Source organism: Diprion similis, chromosome 3 (assembly GCF_021155765.1).
Source record: "Diprion similis isolate iyDipSimi1 chromosome 3, iyDipSimi1.1, whole genome shotgun sequence".
Taxonomy (NCBI): Eukaryota; Metazoa; Arthropoda; class Insecta; order Hymenoptera; family Diprionidae; genus Diprion; species Diprion similis.
The window spans coordinates 3,069,175-3,092,274 of NC_060107.1; the positions used below are offsets into that span (position 1 = coordinate 3,069,175).

The 23,100-nt window shown below is 37.5% G+C and overlaps 3 protein-coding genes across 3 annotated transcripts in view; all 3 read left to right on the forward strand.

The window, feature by feature from the left end:
• The window catches only part of LOC124404918 (epithelial discoidin domain-containing receptor 1-like), an 86,940-nt gene extending 77,745 nt beyond the window's left edge, over positions 1-9,195 (forward strand). The window contains exons 13-16 of the mRNA XM_046879412.1: positions 1,978-2,178; positions 4,045-4,137; positions 8,452-8,593; positions 8,654-9,195. Of these exons, the coding sequence (XP_046735368.1) occupies positions 1,978-2,178; positions 4,045-4,137; positions 8,452-8,593; positions 8,654-8,986 (769 nt within the window). The 3' untranslated portion in view covers positions 8,987-9,195. The remainder of the gene's footprint in view (positions 1-1,977; positions 2,179-4,044; positions 4,138-8,451; positions 8,594-8,653) is intronic.
• Positions 9,196-16,558: 7,363 nt separating this feature from the next.
• Positions 16,559-18,120, forward strand: LOC124404921 (SOSS complex subunit B homolog). The gene has a single exon (XM_046879414.1). The coding sequence runs from the start codon at positions 16,957-16,959 to the stop codon at positions 17,647-17,649; it is 693 nt and encodes a 230-aa protein (XP_046735370.1). The 5' UTR covers positions 16,559-16,956; the 3' UTR covers positions 17,650-18,120.
• Positions 18,121-19,024: 904 nt separating this feature from the next.
• Positions 19,025-21,532, forward strand: LOC124404919 (solute carrier family 35 member C2). Its single transcript, XM_046879413.1, has 6 exons — positions 19,025-19,853; positions 19,935-20,149; positions 20,241-20,313; positions 20,417-20,669; positions 20,812-20,987; positions 21,074-21,532. The coding sequence occupies exons 1-6, from the start codon at positions 19,593-19,595 to the stop codon at positions 21,425-21,427; spliced, it is 1,332 nt and encodes a 443-aa protein (XP_046735369.1). The 5' UTR covers positions 19,025-19,592; the 3' UTR covers positions 21,428-21,532.
• Positions 21,533-23,100: the final 1,568 nt, after the last annotated feature.

Genomic DNA, 23,100 nt, shown 5'->3' on the forward strand with positions numbered 1-23,100 from the left:
ACTGAATACAAAGTGTCCTTCCTTAGATACTGTATTCATGTATAACAATCATAACTTCGAAAGCAAAATATTTAAAAAACCCTTTGAAGATACATTTTTCTTTGCAGTCAAATTCCTTGGAACTGGTTATAAGGGGTCCTCGAGGTCTCTGATTTCAAAAATGGGATCAGTTCTAAGTCATTTTCGTAATTCAAAATACTGGATCTAATGTGAGCCAATAGGGTCAATTTTCATACTTTTTAGTCGGCCATATTGGATCCGCAATCTTCATTTTTTAAATTCTGCCATCGGATTCGTTTTCAAAGACCCCGAGTAACAAATTCCAACTGAATCTGAACGATATTTATATTTTGAATTGGCCGTATTGGATCCGCTATTCAGAATTTTGAAATTTTGCCGTCGGATTCGTTTTTAGCGAGCCCAATAGTCCGAGATTATTCCACTTTTCTAGTCCCCACAACCTTCCCGCAATTACATTTATTTTGTACAAACAGGCATTTTCAACACCTTGTTTATTTACGGCACCCAATATTTTAGCGGAATCATTATAATCCCTCTTAAAACATCAACGTCGACATCTTGGAAGTCGAAAAATTGTATATAAATCTTGAATAACCGATTCAAAAACGGTGTCTCATATATGAAAAGCTGTGTCGCAAAGTGTTTAAACATAGACTGACGATGAGTTGACCCTCTAGACAGTTATTATTCTATGCTCTTTTCTTCTCTGGTTCAATATACCGCTATCAACAACAAGTTAGACGCTATGCTAATTGTACGAAGTACAGAGGTTAGAGTGTGCCATGAAAGAAAATCCTGTCCCATAATCATTTCGCAACAATTTATACATAACGATGGTCAATTTATACCTACACTAAGCATAATATATGAACACTTAGAGGCCTAGGTGCGATTTTCGCGGCAAGTATACGTCTGTAACTCAAATAGAATCCATATATGCTTGACGTATGTAGTCGTCCTAACCTAGAAGGACGGCTGTTCGTCTAGCCGGTGTACGGAGTGAATCGATACCGTGTACTTTTCCCAACAACACAGTTATTAAGTTATCACGCGAGACAGCCATTACTTCCAGCATGCCCGGTTTCTACCCCTCACCCTTACCCCCCCCCCCCCCCCCCCCCCGCCTCCATAAGGCCGACGGCTATACGGTGAAGGTATATCCTTATACACATCTGGTATCGTCGTAGCGACACTCGCAATAAGCTCCGACAAGTCCTGGGCCTAAGTACTCGACCACCCCTTAAGTGAGTCGGTGTTATTATAAGAACCGTCTTGCAAACTGATGGGGTATTATAGCTGAGCTGGTTTTCGTGAGCTCAAAACTTTGTTAACGATGAGTAGACCGCCGAACCGCTACCGTAACCTGTGTGGTATCAAAATTTGGGAGATGAGGAGAAGGAAAACAGTGGAAAAACGTTTTTAGACAATGATGATGCGGTGAACACGAATGAGTCAACATAGCATATCCCTAATATTTCTATTATCGTACAAATAATTGCAAAAATTTTTATATGTAACACTAGTTAAGATGTAATCGATAATTCGAAGAGAGCTTTTACTGCAATTATAGAAGATTTAATACTTTCAGTCACACTGCAGTTTTCAACTCAATATTTTGGTCTGAATTTTATTACTCGGGTGCTTTTGGGACCGCTGATCACGAATCTGAAGTCAGTATTTGATCATTTCTAAATCCAAGATTGTGGGTCCAATATGGCTATTGTGAAATCTAAATAAAAACTATCAAAATCCGATGATTGGGGCCGAAACTTGTTACTCCAGGGTTTTGAGGTTATACGAAGTAACAAAAATCAGTTTAACATAAATAAAGTTAGTACACGTCTATAATTGGTAAAGACAATCTTTTTCACCATGTTTGATAAATTTGAAAAATCCTTTCTCCGAGTATACCAAGAAATGAAATTTTACTCAGTACACAGCGTTGACTTTTCGCAGGCTCGACTTCCAGCGTGACGTCAGGATCCTCGCAGCCCTCGAGGATCGCAACATCGCCAGAGTCCTCGGTGCCTGTTGCAGGGAGGAGCCCTTCTGCGTGGTTATGGAGTACCTGGATCACGGTGATCTCTGCCAGTTTCTGAAGACCCACATCACCGCCGAAGACGCTCATTCGATGCCAATGGGAGTCAAGACGCTCAGGTAAATAAATCGTCGCGTCGATACGAATTTCGCTACGAATGTGAATATCCGGTTATTGTCCAGTTCTCCGCTTTTAAAAAGTCTCCTTTAAACTAGCCGCGAGCAAAGATCATCTCTCGTGAAACTTTCTTATCAACCAGACATGGATGGAAACCCAACTGATTTATATCTACGATTTAAAACTTTCAATACGGTTAAGCCAATGAAATATTACCATTCAGAAATAAGGCCGAAGAATAAAATAGCAAAATCAAACTCACATGACGGGATATGACGGAACAAAGACGGAAATCTCAATATCAGGGTAATAAGAAGTAGGTACGCGTATATATAAGGGATGAAATTTAAAAAAATGAAATACCGGAGAGAGTTGAAAAAATAAATACATAAAAAATAAAAATGAGGGAAAAAAATATTATAAGGAAGAAAAGAGAAAACGTAAAGAAAGGAAACGCGCTCACAAAAGACTTTTATTCCTTCCCCTCTGTGTGAACTCCCGGCAAACAGCGTTATCCACTCGAAACGCTGTACGCGCAGTTCATATATTATACATATATAGAATATACAAATATGTATATACGTGTATACATATACCCGTGTATGTATACGTACAGTTATGTATTGAAGAAAAAGTTCCCCTCAAAATGGATTTTCCAACCAATTTTATTACCCTGCCTACCTGCTCGTTCTCTCTTTTTTTTTCTTTCTCTCTCTCTCTCTCTTCAACTCTGAACCCTCGAGTAGATTTACCTGCAAAAATCAGATCTTCCTCGTTACCCTCCCCGTCTGCATTTACGAGTTACCGTCTTATTCCATGTATATTCCATATATCCTGCGAAGAAATTTGTACATACGAACATCCGATGATTCGGTTTGAGTTTTCGGTTCAGTGAAAATCAAGTCATTTCAAATTCAAACGCTGGTATTATTTTTTTGTTTCTTTTTTTTTCATTCACTTCTTGTTTTACACTCGCGTTTCTGCCATTTTAATTAAATTTATCTGTATTTACTTTTCCCTTTCAACGGCAAGTATTTATTATTCATTATAGGTATATACATGTATATTTAATATATATATATATATATATATATATATATATATATATATATATATATATATATGTATGTACGTAACATATATAATATATATGTTGTACAGAGTAGAGTCAAAATTCGTGTAAAATTTAATGCAGGTATACGTATCTTTTCCTTCTCTCTCTCTCTCTCTCTCTCTCTTTCTCTCTCTTTCTCGCTGTCGGTTTTTATACTCCCTTTTTCGTTTTGGTTTATTAATTGGAGAGAATTTGCCGAGTGCTCATACACAGCAGGATGCATACGTATAATATAACCGGTATACCGGAAACTAACAGGCGGACTGTGAAACAAATATTGTGTATATATATATAGATATATATGTATATATCCAATATACCTATACAGTACTCAGTTGATTAAATAAAAATTCCTCAGCCTTTTTCCCCCCTTATATCTCTGTTCCAATATCATACCGTTCGAAATATTGAAAACTGTTGATACACCTGCGAACGGTATATATTCGTTACAGAGACTCGAACACACGTATTTAGTTAGCTAGGCGAATACATCAAACGGCGAAATAATTAATTGGAAACACGATAGAACTTCGCGTCGAAATCGGAGAGTCGAAAAAGTGGAATAACCGTATATTGAATAAATAATAATTCGTACGTACCTAGATATATACGTCACGCATCGATGAACCGTATGAAAATGTGTGTGTGTGTGTTTTTTTTTTGTTTTTTGCTCTTTATTACCATTATTATTGTTAATTATTTTTCATTGTTGTTATTACTGTTTAATTTATTTTTAAACCTATTTTTCACGCAGTTTCAACTGTCTTATCTACATGGCAGCCCAAATAGCTTCGGGGATGCGTTACCTGGAGAATCTTAACTTCGTTCACCGGGATCTGGCGACGAGGTGAGTCATTCGAAACGATGTTTTTCTGTTCTTTTCTTTCGCCAGTTTTCTATTTTCATCACTTTCTATCTTCTTTAACTTTTGTTATTGTAGAATTGAACTAATTAAACCCACCGGCAATGAGAGAAGTTTTTGCTTTTGTTTTTGCTGACTCAATTTATTAAAAAACAATTGAGATTTCTAAAAATCACGGAGGGAATAGAAAAGGTAGAGGAGAGGGTTAAAAGTCAAAGAATCGGAACGCACCGCGTCGTATCAATAAAAGTATTAATTTTTGATTCATCAAATCGATTTATTTTACCCTCGAGTGTATTTCCATAAGCCGAAAACAAACATTCGTTCGGGTCGGTTTGGTTTGGTTTGGTTCGGTTTGCCGGGGGGGTGTAAAGCAGAACGAATAAGATGAGAAGGAGGAGAAAATCGAACGAACGATACGGGATCCACGGGGAAATCAGCGCCATCAATTCGTTAGGCCTTCGCACTTCTGCCGACTGACTGTCCGAACACACATCGCCCTAGCGACTTCGCTCATACTCTTCTGGGAATAAATTGACCGGGAGTTCGAATCACCCGTGGCAATTAGACCTGCGCTGCCATTTGGTCTATATACCTAACAATAATAATAATAATAATAATAATAATAATAATAGTAATAGTAGTAGACGTCACATATTGACAATGAGACCTGTAGAGTTGTAGTTACACACAGCCAATATTTGCACCCCATTTCTGCTGGTCATGGTAGCCACAAACTGTTGCGTTGTTCTCCTATCGTACATCTGCACGGTTTATGACAATGCAAGAGTGAGTGGCTAGAGGTCGAATGATCTAACGCGCATGCGCTAAAATTGTAGGGAAAAAGCATGCGATTGTTTTATTTCAGGTTTACCAACCGTTGTAAGTTCAGATGACAGGTCGCCACGACGTTACGGGTGCGTTCCGAAATTAGCTGGCAGCAGTAAAAACTCCCTAGGATAGAGGCAGATTTGTGCATGAACTCAGCAGCGTTAGAGAGATAGAAGATTGTTAATTGACAGCACTGATGGGAACTAATGTCGGAACGCACCGAATGTAATCTTAAAAAGATTTATTTGCTGTTGTTGAATGTTCTTATTCTTACAAAGTATTATTAATCGCGGAATTACCGAAGTTGAACACAACTTCAACAATTTGAGGTTACATACATCGCAGCGACTTGTCATCTGAACTCGTGACGGTTGGTTAAACTGACAAAAAAAATACTTTTGTTCTAGAATTCTAGCGAATGCGTGTTTAAACATTCGACCGTTATCTGATGCTCACTCTGTGTAACTATTGTAACCATGGAAAATCTTGTTCGCGAAAAAGCTTCCGAGGCATTCAGGTTTACACGTGTATATGTACTATACCTACATACTTAAGTATGTACGACATGATCGTGGAGAATTGTTGAATGTCTCTGGACGCGAAGGTACCTACTTATGCGAGCCAGATGTGCAGTATCTATAACAGTAGACACGACATACACGACCCTATCACACCGCAGTGCAAGATTTCAGTTATTGAAATGCGTCTATACTCTACTCTGGGTTTCGGAGTGAAATCGATACCGACGAACACCCTGCAGCACCACAAGCAGCAAACGGTAGTCCAGAACCCTAGACGGAGATTGTATCGAAATAATCTGAAATCGGGACGTTCACTCATTGCATTCTTGTAAACCTATCACAGTAACAGCGGAGAAATAATACTGTGTTATTATCTCGAGAAATAGATTACAAGTATACGAAATAATATCAGGAGAGAGAGAGAGAGAGAGAGAAAGAGTTTCGAAATCGATGTATAAATATCATATTATATATAATTGGGGTAAACTTGAGGGATTACGGATGGTTAAAAATGCTTTTTTGAACGGCACAAATGAACGCCCTGCATACCTATCATGTGTATGGTCGTAAGGACGAGAGTTATTAAATATGAACCGTTCGTATAATTAAAGCCGTTTGTCAGAGCGCGGTAATTACACGGGGGCTTAGGTTTAATATGGTTTCAACTAAATTTCAATGCCCCTCTCTGCCCCTTCCATACATTTTCCGCCTGTCGGTTTGGTTATTGAATATAATATGGGACGAGTTCATTTGGGATTTAGCACTCCGATGATATAAACTGTTCTAACGTTATAGCTCTGTGTTATATATTCACGCATCCAGCTGCAGAGCTTCCAATCGTTTATTAGACCTACCAACTCAGTCAACAGTTATACAGTTTGTATGTACAATGTATGTACATAATACACGTTAGAGTTCGACGAACAAACGATGGAGGCTGCATACCTCCGGTAGGTTGGAGTCAGTATTTCGGTGAACTGTAACGTATGTACATTCTCTACAGTTTCCCGTGGTCGAAATTACTTTTTTCATTAAAAAATTAGTCATGAAATCCAACCAACCATTCAACTACGGTGAATAATTGAAAGCTGAAAACTGGGAAAACGCGACTTTTCAACCCGCAGCGTTGAGAGGTCGAAACCCTCGAGCAACCCGAAGCTCCAGAGTTCGTCGAAATGGATCTTGAGCCTGGAGACGAGCCTTTGTTTCAACTTTGGTTACAAACGTAAAGGAGAACCGAGAACCCCTCCCTCTATTTCGCCCAGCTTTCCACTGCATCTCACTGGACCATTTGCCTACCTCTGCAGGGCCGTCGTTACAAATCCTCCTCTTTTCCTCCCCCGGCACCGCACCTGAACACCGACTACCTACCACTCGTTCATTATGCATTCGTATGAATATTTGAGCCCTTGAATTCAGCGTTCCCCCCTTATATAATGCTCGGGGCTAGTCGACGTCCAGTCCCAGTATATGCAATTCGCACTTATATTTATAATGCGAAACGCGCAGGCAAGCAGGGGGCTAATTATGCATTTATGCCACCTAACCTGAAAACACGGCGCGGAGTGACGTCGAACTGCTCGCTGAAAATTGCTCGAGGGTGTTCCAAACTGGAAGACTGCAGTCTTGGTCTCGTTGGGAGACTGAATGGTTTCTTTACTCCCATTTTGCTGACCAGTATACTCGTACATATTCAACCGCCCACAGGCGAAGCTACAGATGCAGATATACATACTCACACCGATCCATAAACAATTCACCTTGTTAAGTGGGAATTTATCGCGAACCGCATGCCTGTACACGCCACCTTTCTGCGGGACCTGGTTTCTCGCCGGTCTTTTATCTCTCTTATCTCACGATTAGGAACCCTGATCGTGAGGGGAACTTATACGGGCGGCAAAAACGCGACGATGATCACGTCGGCGTAGCCTGTTCGAATTTCAATTATCCTCGATCGGTGAGGCTTTGGGTACTCGAATTTTTCTTTTTATTCTTTTCGAGAAATTTGTTTCACCGCGATGACGGCGGATAGCTGCAACTGCACGTTAAGCTGACCCAGAAACCGTCGTAACGAAATGCATATTTGTAGATCCTCTTTACTGTATAACTGGGCCGCGCACTTTGCCAGATACAGAATGAGCGCTAAGGGTGACTTGAGAGCAGTGCCATTCGTCAGAATACCGTGCCAAAGCCGAACCAAAGCCGAAAGCTAAACCCGGAGCCAAAGCCAAAGCAAAGCGTCAAGGCAGAGCCGGAAACGGGGCAAAGCAACGCCGAGTTCTGCGAGAGGGTGCAGAGAGTAAAGCATGGCGGAGGCACACAGAGAGAGACCGGCGTAGCCAGCCAATTTCGATGATCGATAAAGCCCCACTAATTACCGAGGCTGTACCTCCAAATTGGAGCTTTGTTCGCTTGGCAAAATTAATTGATTCTAGCAATTCAATAACGCGCCCTGGACTCGGTCAGGTCCGATGGTGTATAACGGTACTATATATATATGGATACCGTATCCTGTACCCAGAAACCAAGTGCCGAGCTTCGGGACGATGTATCATTAACTTTGTCCGCCGCTCTCCTACTCAAGTTACAAACTTTGTCCGCGTATCTGTTATCACTGCTGGGAATGGTTATAGGTATATAGATATAGGCACGTTAAAGCTCCCGATTCATGCCGTTCGAATTGCCAAACTCGTCCGGTTCCGGAGAATCAACCTGTATGTACAGAGCTTTTTGTATTTCATGAAGATTCCGCAGATAGCCCATGACGCATGTCATCCAAGCCTTTGCGAACCCCTTTCAATCACCATGGTTCGGGAAACGCGACACTCCTGATCACTGCATTGGTTTCAGAAGATAGATATTTATTTATCCCATATAAGAAAAGTGTATGCGTGTGTATACATATAAAGGATCGCCGGAGACTAATATTGATCTCTCCTGGTTTCAGGAACTGCCTTGTGGGAAAAGCGTACCACATAAAGATCTCGGACTTTGGAACGGACAACGAGCTCTACGCCTCCGACTACTTCAAGGTGGACGGTAACATGCCGCTTCCGGTGCGCTGGATGGCCTGGGAATCGATCTTTCTGGTAAGCAAGCCGGTCCCAGGTTGAACCGACTCCAGCACCTCAATGATCTAATGTTTTCAGGGAAAGTACACGACGAAAAGCGACGTTTGGGCTTTCGCCGTCACCCTCTGGGAGATCCTGAACCTGGGAAGACGTGTACCCTACGAGCATCTTAGCGACGACGAAGTCGTCGCGAGCCTCGGTCACCTCCAGCGGATATCCGCTGGCGAAAACTCCAACAGCGAACCAGAGGAGACAGCCTTTGTCTATCTACAGAGGCCCGCCGCCTCCTCGAAGGACATCTATGACCTTATGCTCGAGTGCTGGAGACGGGAGGAGAACGAGAGGCCGACATTCCGCGAGATATCCTTATTCCTGCAGCGGAAGAACCTCGGCTATGCACCCACTTCTTGATATTAAGTCATTGGGGCTTCCGCTCTCATAAAGCGCGGTCTCGTCCTTTCGCCGACTAAGCTACGGATGGCCACCTAGCGGCTTTGTAATTATAAACGTTATACACAGTTACTCCATGCATTCCTCTCGATGATTATCCTACCCTCGGGACACGGACATCTCGTATTTATTTTTTTTTTCTACTAGGTATAGGTACCAGGGTTGTACGATTAATCGATTAATCGTTTTCTCGATTTATTGATCAATCATTTTTCTGATCAATCGATTAATCGTTTTTCCAATTAATCCATCAATCGATTAATCCACAATTTCGGTTAATCGTTTTTACAATTATTCGATTAATCGACGGTTTTGATTAATCGTTTTTTCGATTGGTTGAGTTATTCGATTATCCATTTTTCCGATAAATCGATTAATCGAAAAACTTGACCAATCGGTCAATCGATTAATTAAAAACGCGATTAATCGAAATTGCCGATTACATCGATTACAGCCGCTAATTACATCCGCGTGTATCATTGAAGCTCTACCGATATTGTCGTTTTTTGTATCCGCCATATTGTCTATACTAATTCCCGAACGATTCACCACTGTCTGAATGTATATGTATAATTGCACTAATACTTAAACGTTGTACTCGTGACAGTATTCGAGGTTGGTTAAAAAAATTCATTTGCAAGGTCTTGTTATCCTATGGAATTTCACACTACGGCACCTTGAAGACATATTTTACGCGCATTTTACTGTTCTACATTGCAATACGTTTCTTCCGTAAATTTCTCGACACAAAATTTTAAGTAAATGATGGAAATAAAAATTAGTAATATTGAGAAGTCAAAAATGATCCGGTACCTGCACACAATTTTTTGCTTAATATCTGAAACATTAGTGCAGCAGTGAAGAAGCCGAAATCGCAACGTTGCCGGGAAATAGTGCGTGGATTAGGTGCAAACTATCTTATATATAGCCTTATAACCTAACTTTATACTACGACACTTTTGTATAGAATAAGACTGGTTGTTATGATAACCTAATGATTAGTAACTGTTACTAGGTAGAAAGAGCGCTGTGAAAAAGTTACACAACGCCGCGAAATTAAGTCGCCGTGTATAAGTTGTAATATTTAAATCGAGCGTTTCTTTTACATTCATGTATACACACACATGTTATATACTATAATATGTATATTATAAAACTTTGAATTTGCGGTTAAACGTAAATCTTCAACGATGAATACAGATCGAGTTTCTCGTAAAAAAAAGATAAGGATCAACTCGTGTGAGAAAAAGAAATGCTGAAGAGACACAACGAATTGCATTATATGTGATTTCATGCGGTGAATGCGATTACAATTAAGGTTCGACAGCTGATTAAATTAGTTTACAAATTAAGTTAGCGATTAATTTATTTATTTATTCCCTAAGCAATAGCTCTATTCTATGTAATAGATCACCTGTAGGTATATGAATTTAATATATATATATATATATATTGTATATGTATACTGCGCGGCCTATTCAAAACACTTCGAGTCTCTAGTATTCTCTTATAAATATTAGTTATATTATACCTATGTTTTATGAAATATATGAATATACACATCAATGTGTATATACGTATATTTTATTGAGACGCATTATACGTGTGTATATAAATACGCTGCGTACCATGGCTATGACACATCATAATTATATTAACTTTATATAATAGGCGGGATCAATAGAATTAATACATTATATACATATATTTATTGTAAATATAGATATAAATGTTGAAGCATATATGGCGTAGTGAATGCAGACCGTTAATATATCCGGAGAAAAGAGATGGGAAAGAAAAAAACGGTAAAAACATAAAACATACTGATAGATCATATTAAGAAAATCATGATTAGCAACCTCGAGCCTCGAAAAATTATTGATATAATCCTGTAGTAATATTATACCCTATTATAATATGCACATAAATTCGTTCGTCGCCGATAATTTTAATAGTTATCTAATTAATTTATCTCATTGATATTGTATAATGATCGATATCATTAGCATTACTGTCATACACCATCACTGTCATCCAATCGTTTTCATTATATTTCTTATCATTGATCGAATCTCATCGATCGTTACGCTTGAACTATCCAGATCGCGGTATAAGTTTAGTTAAGTTTTTTTTATGGTGTCTGGATTATGAAAATTGTGAAAAATAATCTACTTTATTTTCATATAAATTCGAACTTCTTCCCTGATCCGCCGATATTCCTAAACCGTGGCCTGCGATTTGATAGAGTCGCGTGACGTCACACCGACATCGCCGCTCGCTAACATTTGGCGCGAGAATCAAATTGAATACCGTTTAATTTCGATTGATTCATTTGAACAGTGGCTAAAGGAAGCGGAAAAAGTACGAATTTGTGAGACCATTATTGTCGTAAGAATCAGTTGATCGCTGGTATATGATCGAAAGAAAATTTAATTTGAAAATAGCCACGATTGCGGATATAATTGACATGGCAATCATATCAGAAACGAGAATAACTCAAAGTTGTAAAGTTGACATATCCTAGAATTGCATTTACGAAAGCAATAAGTGAAGCAAAGATCGAAAATAACTGCTTGCAGTTTGAAGTGTATTTAATCATTCGTAGAAAGTTTATATGCACGAGTTATTGTATTTAATCGAGTACTTAGCTTTTCTACGAACAAATTTATCCCCTGTGGAGCAACCTTGCCTGGATTTTATTATCATGCACACCTATCACAGCGGTTACGAATCATTCGAGCTTGCTGATTCCAACGAACGTACAAATCGCAACGATGATAAACCCAATGCAAGTTTGAAAAATTGATCTTATATGTACCGATATTATTATACATTTTCTAGAAAATTCAATTACAAAAACAACGAAACGAAACGAAACGCAGCTCGCGTGAATTCGAATTTTGATTAACAAAATCACCTGGGCATGGTTGTTGATTTCGTGAGTACTCCACTTCCTCAAGGTATTGAGCAACGCGATCTATGTCGGGCGAAATCTCTCTGAATTGTACTCATGCAAATGTACAATATATGTATACGTCTCGTAAAAAACCTGGTGAAATTCAAATTTTCTGCAAAATTTCTCTCATTTATTTTACCGGGTGAAATATTTTTGTTGAAGAATCGCCGAGATATCCAGGGAAGTTCTGAACTCTAAGAAAACTTTCGCGAAGTTTCACGATGTGATCTTCGTTCTTCTAGAAGCGATAATAAAAAAAAAAAGTATACAACAAAAAAAAAGAACACTCGAAACATTCCCATAGCATCATGTTATGTAAAAATCATAAAAAAAAATTTCACAGTCTTGTGAAAGAAAACAATCTGGGAAGAGAGAATTTCTGAAGAAAAAAAATTTCACTAGAGAATTATATGCTGTATAGGTATATAAACACTTTGATCTCGCATCACCTGATATCTAAATAGATATACTTTGATAGACGGATATGTATTACAATAACATATATACCTACAATACACCGTTACCGTTACAACATTAAAATTAAAAAAAACTATTTATGTAATATAATATATATATATATATACATATAACACAATCTATATTTAATTATATGCACCAACGTACGGTGCGTGTATACCGTATATGTAATGTATAAAATACGTTGAGCAAGCAAGAGTAGATATTGTTGAATCGATTTAGACTATCGTGGAATTAATCGTGTAACTATATATAATTTACTCGAATACGGTAATTAGAATCTAGGCCGCAGGTTAGTATCTACGACGTAAGCATAACGCTGCCTTTGGCTATATTGCTGCCCCTATAACTGCTATACAATACCGAGCTGTACTTACTTCGACTCGTATCACTTTTATCCCTCGCCTTCGCCTTCCTTGCAACCCTATCTAATGTACCTGTACCGCAACCCGATCACCGCACATTGGGATCTCACTGGAATCCACATATGAGGGCGGCCGAGCAATATGGCGGCTGAAAGAGCGATCAGCTGATCGCGGTTTCGGGTTGATTATTCTGTTATTGAAGCACGGAAAAGCTCGTGCAAACTTGGAGATTTTCTCTTCGTCAGATTGAGCTAAAGCGGTGTAGAAAACCAGCGAAAAAACGACTTTTATATTTAAATACGACCACCATGGAACCGCGCAGATTCTTGTACCGCCACATTGCGTCTCCCGATGTGTTGGTTTCCAATTGGTATAAGTTTACATGTAATTTAATTAGCCTGCTGGTGATCCCTGAACGTTGCATGTACCACGTTCGTTTTCAGTATTTTTCAACTACGTACACGTGTATAACATACGTAGGAAAAGGTACAATATCATTGTATTTGACATGCAGTCTATATCTACCTCTGTTAGATGCTTGGAACCTTGAACTTAAGCCCTGTGTAGCCTTCAAAGTTAAAAGCGTGAGCCATTGTTGATGAAAAAAAAAAATGAAAAAGAAAACATTCATGTTATTAGACTTCGCGTAACGCCGAATAGAACGGTGAGCTCTCCTAAATGTTTTCTGTCGGTGCGTTGGTACGATGTTTTAATCGATTGATGTACGTTTAGTGGTTTTCTGTGAAAAATTGATCTTTTTTTTTAGGTTCTTCCTTGTTTTGGTGTAAATGAAATCATCTCGATGGACGAAACCCCTTTATTTCATCTATAATTAGTTTCACTTGTGTAATATATCTGATTTGTGTGTGAATGTTAAGCAGTCCGTATTTAAAATCTTTTGAATTTTATTAATTATTATTAATTATTGTTCGACAATCATACCTAAGCCTTGAGACTGAGTCGTTATTCCGTTATCCCTTGTGCTATTGAATTGTTTACAATTGTATACTGTAATAATTCTCGCGCGTTATACTACAATGTTACTCAAGTCGTATGTTGTTATCAAGTCTAACGCGATAATTGCACGCTGTGTCAATACATATAAGAATTCTTCATTCGTTGTTAACTTTACACATTTTGCTTTCGGCTCATTTGATTATCGACCGTCAACAAAATTTTTTAATAACAATTACAAATTTACAGCGTAATTTGATCGTTATAAGGTCGATGAACAATCTTAACGCTATACCTGCTCTGATTTTGTAATTTTAATTCAGTAAAAACAAAAGATACAAAAAGAGAAAGAGGAACATCTGAAAATATAACGCAACTGAAATGATTGAAGATTTGATTTTATTTTGAAAATAATCAGTGACGATGGAATTGACAAATGCCGGTAATAATTGTGGAAGACTGTGCAGAGCTCACCATATGTTACCTTCTACGCTATAATTACCTAATCGTTATAATCGTAAAGTTATTTTTTACTAAAAACTGTTTATAATTTTGTATCTCAACTCTGTAAATACCAAGTAAGTTATATACATATATAAATATAAATATCTACAATATATTAATATATATATATACACACTATTACACACATTTGAGGATAATCGTCAAAACGAATAATTGAGTAGTCTCTATAATATAGTATAATATATATGTATATTATATACACGATATATTTTAATCCGTATAACAAAAATGATCACATATTATAATAATATTAAATATGTCTAATAACATGCAGTATAATAAGTAATCTATTAACAATGAAATGGTATAAAATATAACAATGTACAACGATTTAGATTATACCTGTATATTATACATTACGATTAATTTCGTTATTATGATCAATATCACGGTTGTTATTACAACGGTGAAGCTAACAAATTATCGAATAACGTTAGCGTTATTGATAAGACACTATGAGAAAACAATGTACACTTGCAATTATAGGGCAATACGTGTTATTTGGTAGATGTATATATAACATAATATTATAATGGTAATATCTGATTATATAGTTTGTAATTAGTCATTTATCGTAGCTGCGTAACATATTACCATCATTTAAAATGTATCGAAAATACATACACAGGTATAATATACTTATACCTCCCCGTAGGCAACAAAAAAATCCTCCGATACACGAGTAATTGCTGGACACATATCGAACATCACCGTTACATTTCATATCAGTACGTGTATAGTGAGCTACGTCAAGCGTGTATATCAGTTTCCTGGAATTTTTTTATTTTTCCGCCCTGAATACACCTTTATAAAAACCGAACGTTGAAAAACCTAATGTTATTGTGCCATTCAAAATTTCGAGAAATATGAATACGTGATTTGAAAATAATTGTTTGATCATCGTTATAATTAATATTAATTCCACTATTGTGGTACGCAACATAGAACGGCAAAAAAACTTAACCAATTAAAGTCCCTGCGCGTAACAGTTATGGTGCAACGTCATTGGAATCTCTGGTATATAAAAATGTAGTCATGTTCATATCACCTTTTGACAGTTTATCAAAACATCAGGTTCATACATATACAAACAAAAGTACACTACGATTACAGTAATCGTGAAATTCAATACCTTTTACATGCTGAGTATTTAGTGATCCGTTAGTGTATTACTATGATTATTATTATTATTATTATTATGAAATAAATTGTAATTGCAATAATTAACAAAGAGTAATAAATGAATTGCTCAAACAACGCCGGTTATATATGCTGCGCCTGATAATTAACGAGTCTCCATACAGATAATCCTTCATTTAACAAAGAATTCATAAATTTTTGTTTGCCATTGTTTAGCGATTATTCACTGGTGTTTGTTAGTCGATTAGCATCAAAATTCAAACTCAACGAATCTTCGTGACGAGACAGTTAAACGTTTACTATGCTTACTTTGATTCAAATTGACTTTCTTTCAAATGAATTCGCTTATTCGGCATTTTAGGGTGATTAGGTGCATATTATCGATTTTGAATAATCAACCAAATACTCGAGACTTGCGTATCATTCAGATCAATAATGCTAGCATTCCGTCGTGCCGGTGAATAGATATACCGACGAAAAAATGCATTATCGATAGTATGAGTAACTTACATTTTATACTGATATGATTTGAAATCAAAATTTGAGATTTCACTCCTAAGTTTATTTAATTCTCACGCATATCTTATTCCGCTTGAACTCTTCGGTTGTTAAAAATAAATCAAGGTACTTTCTTAAGCTAGAGTTCGTGAAATTCTGACGTACGCCTGACGTGCGAGTTACGGCAACTCCGCAAACATTGGCTCGCGTCGCAAGCAGCTCGCTCAGCCCGGTCGGTACTTACCCTAAGAAATTTGGCTTAGAGCAGCACGTAAAGACTGTAGGGTTCGATGCTGCTTACCGATAACCGAAGTTGCAGTAGGTAACTGATACATAAGTCACGGAGACATTACCGAAAAAAAACGAGTTTGTTAGAAACAGTCATTAAATAGTGACGCTTAATTTCACTTCTTGCTGCTATCATTGTGAGCAAATTTGCTCTCTGACTTCATTTTTTATTAATTGCTCGTGAATTTTCAAAACTCCTTATCAATTTCTACTTAACCAACCGCTAATTTCGTGGCGGCAGTTCGGGGAGTTGCCGCCTAAGCGCTGTGCATCTGGCGCAACTGGCATTTTCGCCACCCGAGCAGCATGATCACGAACAAAAATAAGATGGCCGACATTTGGACTATCAGCTGCCACCAGCATACCACCCGTCGTATCATTTCTTTGATGAACTTTTCTCACATTTATCACAATTTAAAAATAAACACAAAATAAGCTTTAGATTCGTGCCATATGTTGAGTAAATTCTAGATTATACACATGTCTGGTATAGAGATTCAAGGAAAGTAACAAGGGATTGGAAATAGTTGAAACAAAGCGTTGAAAAATCCATAGACAAAAACACCAAAAAGAATACGCAGAGTTACGTTCAGTCTTTTTATATCATTGTAAATTTGCGTTAAGCAGCCGAGTATAAAGAGAGAAGAATAAATAAACAAATATCGCCGAAAGTGAGAAGCCTGCAGTGAGGTTTAGTGATTGTTGAACGGTTTGGGTGAAAAATTACAATGGAATATGTGCAGATAAAAGATATACGCCCAGGGCAGAAAAATATAAATGTGGTATTTATAGTTCTTGAGGTTGGCCACCCTACAATAACCAAAGAAAACCGCGAAGTACGAACGTTCAAAGTTGCCGACAGCACGGCGTGCATGAATGTGTCGATTTGGGACGAACCCGGACAGCTTCTGGTGCCCGGTGATATAGTTAAACTGACGAAAGGCTACGCCTCGGTTTGGAGGCAGTGTCTTACCCTCTATTCGGGTAAAAATGGTGACATACAAAAAATCGGCGAGTTTTGTATGGTCATAAACGAACAGTTGAACATGAGCGAACCGAATCCCGCCTTGGCTCAGCAGCTCGTCAATCAGGGTACAGGTTCCGGGCCTCCGGCGGCGGGAAACGCGAACAATGCCATAACGAACAACGGGAATGCAAACAACGTGGCCGCAGCTCCCGGAAGACAAACGCCGACGACGCAGAGCAACGCGACGACTCCAGCAACCGGGTCCACGCCGGCGAGCAGCTCGACGACAGGGAAAGCCGGTGGAAACGGCGGCGGCGGCGGCGGTTCGGCCGGTTTACCCGGAGGATCGGCAAGGTTTTCCGGTGAATCGGGTTCTAAGTCTTCGACCACCGGCAAGGGAGGATCGCGGGGCCGCGGAGGGTACAGAAACGGGGGAAGGAGCGACCGCAGATAACATATTTCGAATTGTCAGAACAAACTGCAGTTGACGATTTGTTTCGAGTTTTCTTTTTTTCATTTTGTAAAAATTAAAATTAACACTAGAGTAATGATAACAATAATAACAATTCTAGTTGTAAGACGAAGTACGACATATGCAAAAAAAACTGCTAACAGGGTGACGTTGAGGGAAAAAAAAGAAAGAGAGAGGGAGATTATAGGGGTGAAAATGTAAAGAGAATCACGTATAAAGAATAACACTGAGAGACAATTGTGCGAATTTCACGGGTGTATGTGTAACATATTATATGTATATTGATAATACATTTTTACAATCTAATGATATTTGTGTTACTGTATAAAATGAACATGTGAAATAGCACTACTGGTAACAGTTATTCATTGATTATTAAATTAATACACAAATTTTTACTCAAACTGTATGTTTTGTATAATGTGGAAACGTTGTATACTTTTGTAGATGGTAATAATTTTATTCAGAAAATATTCAGTACATGTAATTATATATATATAAATCAAGGAAATCCGTGAGGGATTCATTTTCGTCAAAATTTTCGAGGATTTTAATAAGCTTCTTCGGGCGACCGTGAAGGTCGCGAATAGGTTCACACTGCTGGTTAAAAAACAATCAATAAACAGTCGACCGTGGTAGGGATAAATTATAATCGCAGTAGACCGTGATAAACCTTGAAGGATTAATCATGCACACTTACAAATCAGACGTAATCAGACGTCTAATTTCAAGATCCAAAGACAGTTCTTTGAAGATACCCCTCGCGATAGGTTTCAAATTTTTTTTGTCCGATAACAGGTCAGAATAAGATAATTTAACGTGTACATTTTTGATATTATAATCCCAATCGAAATCGTTATCTTATTATTCGGCGAGCTGAAAATTAGTAGTGAAAATATTGCTGCTCAAAATGCTAGATAGAAACTGAAAATTTCATATTAGATGCTGAAAAGTCAGAAACCGTATAGCAAACCCGGTTTTCGAATCTGAATCCCTTCCGTATCTAATAAATATAAACTAATCGGTTTCGATCTGGCATTTTCAGCAGGAACCCAAGATAGGGAAGTTGAATTATACATTCATAGGAACTCCATGACCGTTACTGCAATCATTATTCTTATCTCGAACGTTATCCAATGTAGGTGTATACATTTCCTTCTAATTATTTACTCGTGCGTATGCTTTCACTATCAGTGTTAAACGCGTCGTGCTAAGTGCAAGATAAGCACGTCTAGAATAAATGGAAACGGACGTTTATAATTATCGTATTCAAGTTACAACGAATCGAAACTGAGACCGCGATAAAGAACTGTTCCATATCATTTCTTTATACACGATCTCAGCCTTATAAAGCAAGATATTATTTGTGAAACACGCTCCGTACCGTAAACGAATCGACTGTCTTTAGATATGCACGTAAATGAATCGTGCATGAATACAATTACAAAGTGACAATATTCAGAGCGGAAAATACAGTCTCGAAATGGACTAACAATAAGCTGCTTTAAATTTGGACAAGTCCTCTTGAATCGCATGCGCGAAGAGAATCGCCGATTAGAAGTGTGACGTTTTTCATATGCTGTTTATCAATTACTGATGATTGATCCATATACGATTCGAAATGTGTTATACCTGAAGATTCGTCGAAACGTAGTGTGTGATAAATGTCACGTGATATATTTCAGACGACGACGACAACGACTGATTAGCACTGGCAAAAAAGAAGAGGATCGCAGTGAAGTGTGCCATTTGACAGCTGGCGAAAAGTTTTATTCACGAAATTTATACCTATGCAACGATGGACGAACCTTCAGCGAAAAACTGCCATTAAATAAATAGACCTACGTTTATATAAATGCGAAACGCGCAACTGTTGGCTCGCGTAATGTGGGTTTGACATTTCGTGAAGGTTCAGTTTCGAGGTTATGCTTACCTTTCGCGACACTGTTTCCAGACTAACCTTTAATAACAAGAATATGCCGAAATCTAAAATTAAGTATGAAATTGCTAGCCAAGAAGCCGATGTCCCCGACTACTTTTTACAACACGATACGGAATTCAAAAATACACCGACAAAACACTTGTCCTTCTGGTGGGGAATCCTCCTCACGTCCCTTCTTATACTTTTATACTTTGTTCTCTCGGTAGGACTCAGCTTTTATCAACAATGGTTACTCAAGTCATGGGTAAGCGTGCCAATCAAACATAATTCCAAGTCATATCTTAAAAGTTTTACTATTTCAATTTGTTGCCAACTATTTTTACAGGATTTTCATTACCCACTGGGTGTAGTCCTCTGTCACTTGTTTGTAAAGTTCCTACTTTCTGCGCTGGTGCGATGTGTCCTAGAGTGCAAAACTGGGCAACGGAGGGTCAGGTTATCTTGGCAGAATATGCTAATCTATGTTGCACCGCCAGGCATCGCAAGCGGCCATGATATTGGCTTTTCAAACTGGGCTCTAGAGCTACTCACCATGTCGGTGTAAGTATGATTTGTTTTTTTACTAAAACAATGCTCACAATCACAACTCAGTTTTACAAAGCATTCATCCAGTACCTTTGCTATATTTCAGGTACACAATGACTAAGTCAACGACGATCATTTTCATTCTTGGTTTTGCACTCTTATTTAAACTTGAAAGAAAGGTAACGAAAAAAATACCTGCTATTTACTAGAACCTAACTGAAACTACTGCAATAGAAATTTCATCTGATATTATCTTTCACGCAACACAATTACTTTTTACAGTCGTGGTCCTTGGTGGGAACCGTTGTAATGATATCGGGAGGTCTGGCAATGTTCACATATAAATCGGCAAAGCTCGATAGCCTCGGATTAGTTTTTGCTTTGCTAGCGTCATTCTCAAGCGGACTTCGTTGGACAATGGCGCAACTTGTTATGCAAAAGTCCAAACTTGGCCTTGGAAATCCAATAGATATGATGTATCATATGCAACCTTGGATGTTTGTATCTATAATACCCGTGGCATTATGGTTTGAGGGTATGAATCTTTCAAATTCACAAGAGCCTTATGAATGAGGTTTGAATAGGATTTCAACGATATCTGAATGATTTTCGTACTTTATGATGACTTGAGAAATTTGAAATCCTGTTTATTAGTTCATTGATTTATATTCCCACAGGGACCACAATAAAAAATGGTTTGGCGAACACGGACTGGACCAACACTGCATCTGTGTTAGTAACGGTCGCCGCTGTGCTTGGTGGAGCTATCATAGCATTTTGCATGGAACTCGCTGAGTACATGGTTATTACACGTACCTCTAGTCTGACGCTATCTATATCTGGAATATTTAAGGTAGTTTTATTGGAAAAGTTTAAATACTACATAATAATGTTTGTAGAACGAACCGAAGTTACTCATGACTCTTTGTAAATTCACAGGAAATCTGCACGTTAGTCCTAGCGTTCGAGTGGAAAGGGGATGAAATGAGTGGCCTTAACTTTGTGGGTCTGCTGTTGTGCCTTGGCGGAATAATTCTTCATTCTTTTCAAAAATTTCGGATGACCAACAAACATAAAATTGAAAACCTTGAGCTGGAGCATAACTCCATGTTAAATAACCGTACTAAATCTGATGATGGATTTGACACTAATTTACCGCTATTATCAACACAGAAATCAACTTCGCTGACGAATTTACTCAACGAATTTTTCAGTTCGGATGAAGAAGAAAATAAAAATGAGGAAAGCTCATCGCAAGTCCTCTTTAATATTTTACATCGCAGAGAACAGTGATTCGTACAAAGAACGTAATAATGACAACGCATATTATTACCAACTTTAAAAAATGTATTACATTGCCAAGATAAAACCCCAAATCTATCATTATCAAATCCCAGCTAAATTACGGTTGTATTAAAATTTCTTAGTTAGATTTTTAGAATTGAAAATCATCTTTCTGCAATCGCTTAGTTTGTATCTCAATTTTTTACTTTTAGATTTCATGTATATGCATGGAAATTATCGCTGTATATTTTTTACTGATAATTTTTAAGCTTTGAAAGGTTTTATTAAATTATTACTATACATGGTATAATACTTCCTACGCCTGGGAATTTGATAGGTAATATCATTTTGTATCTTCAGACTGGGTGGCATAAAATTAATGATTCTTACTTGCTTGCCATTACACAGTAATGCACGTTAATTGTAAGTCAGTTAATTCGGGTCTGCCTTGCCGATTTTAAGCACCCCACCGTATTATCACTTTATTACCTTTATTAAAATTTTAATAACTACCATAAAAATACCGGACAAAGTTCACGAGCAAAGATCATTTACACCGTCAGTTCTGACCCATGGCACCCAAGTGTCTAACATTTCACTCGAAATGTATTCTACTTGAAAGAGTGGTTTCCTATTTTATACCATACATAGAATATGAGTGTGATTTGTTGATGAACAGTTTTTCAATAAAATGATATTCGTTACATTTCGTATAATGTTACAATATTAAAAGACATTCCAATGTAGCTATCACTAGTACGCAATAGATTGACATAATGCATATTGTTTGACGAAGACCGCTCGTTTGTGACTAGGTAATAAGGCCATAGAATAATAATGTTTTTCTGCTGCATTTATGTTAACTAGTATTATTATGATTGGTTTTGCGTTACAAGCAAGCGAATGATACTTACGTATTTAATTCTATATAAATTATGTTCTTCAAGTTCTGATTAGGGCGATAGTGATAGATTCGCAATAACTGGAAATGTATTGCATTAAAGTGGAACTGATCAATCCCAACTAAATTATTTCAACATCATACATTGATACTTCACGGTCAAAAAGAACCGCATCTCAACTTGCAATTCTTCAACAGAAGATGATAAATATTTTCTCAAGCTAAAATAGTATATCAGCAACTAGCAACGTACTTACAATAAAAACTTTGCAACTCTATTACTTCTAGATTGTCTAATACATTTTGATGCAGTTTTATAAAAAAAAGCAGCCATATTTTTCCTGCTGGAAAAAAAATTGAACGAACTGGTTCGTGTACAGTCAAATATTAAAAAATTATTACAAGTTACTTGTAATCTCTATGAATACGACTAAAAAATATTCACAACACGAAAAGATCTTTACTACAGAACGATCTGATGGCATCAATTGATCTCTCGATTTTTGATAAGTATAATAATATAAGACAAATAAACTCCGAATAATAATGAAAACCTCTTTTCTTCTCAATGAGCATATCCAATCAGCACAAATGGTTATTTGTTCTTGGGAAAATAATCGGAATTACCAGAACATTTAGATATACGAGTGAGTACCTTTTACTTCGAAATACAATTTCATTCTTACTTTTAGCTGATGGGAAATTCAAACAAGTTGTGGGACGTAAATAAAATATGCAGTAGTTTTATTCCAAACAGTAAATAATTTATATTACGTACTGA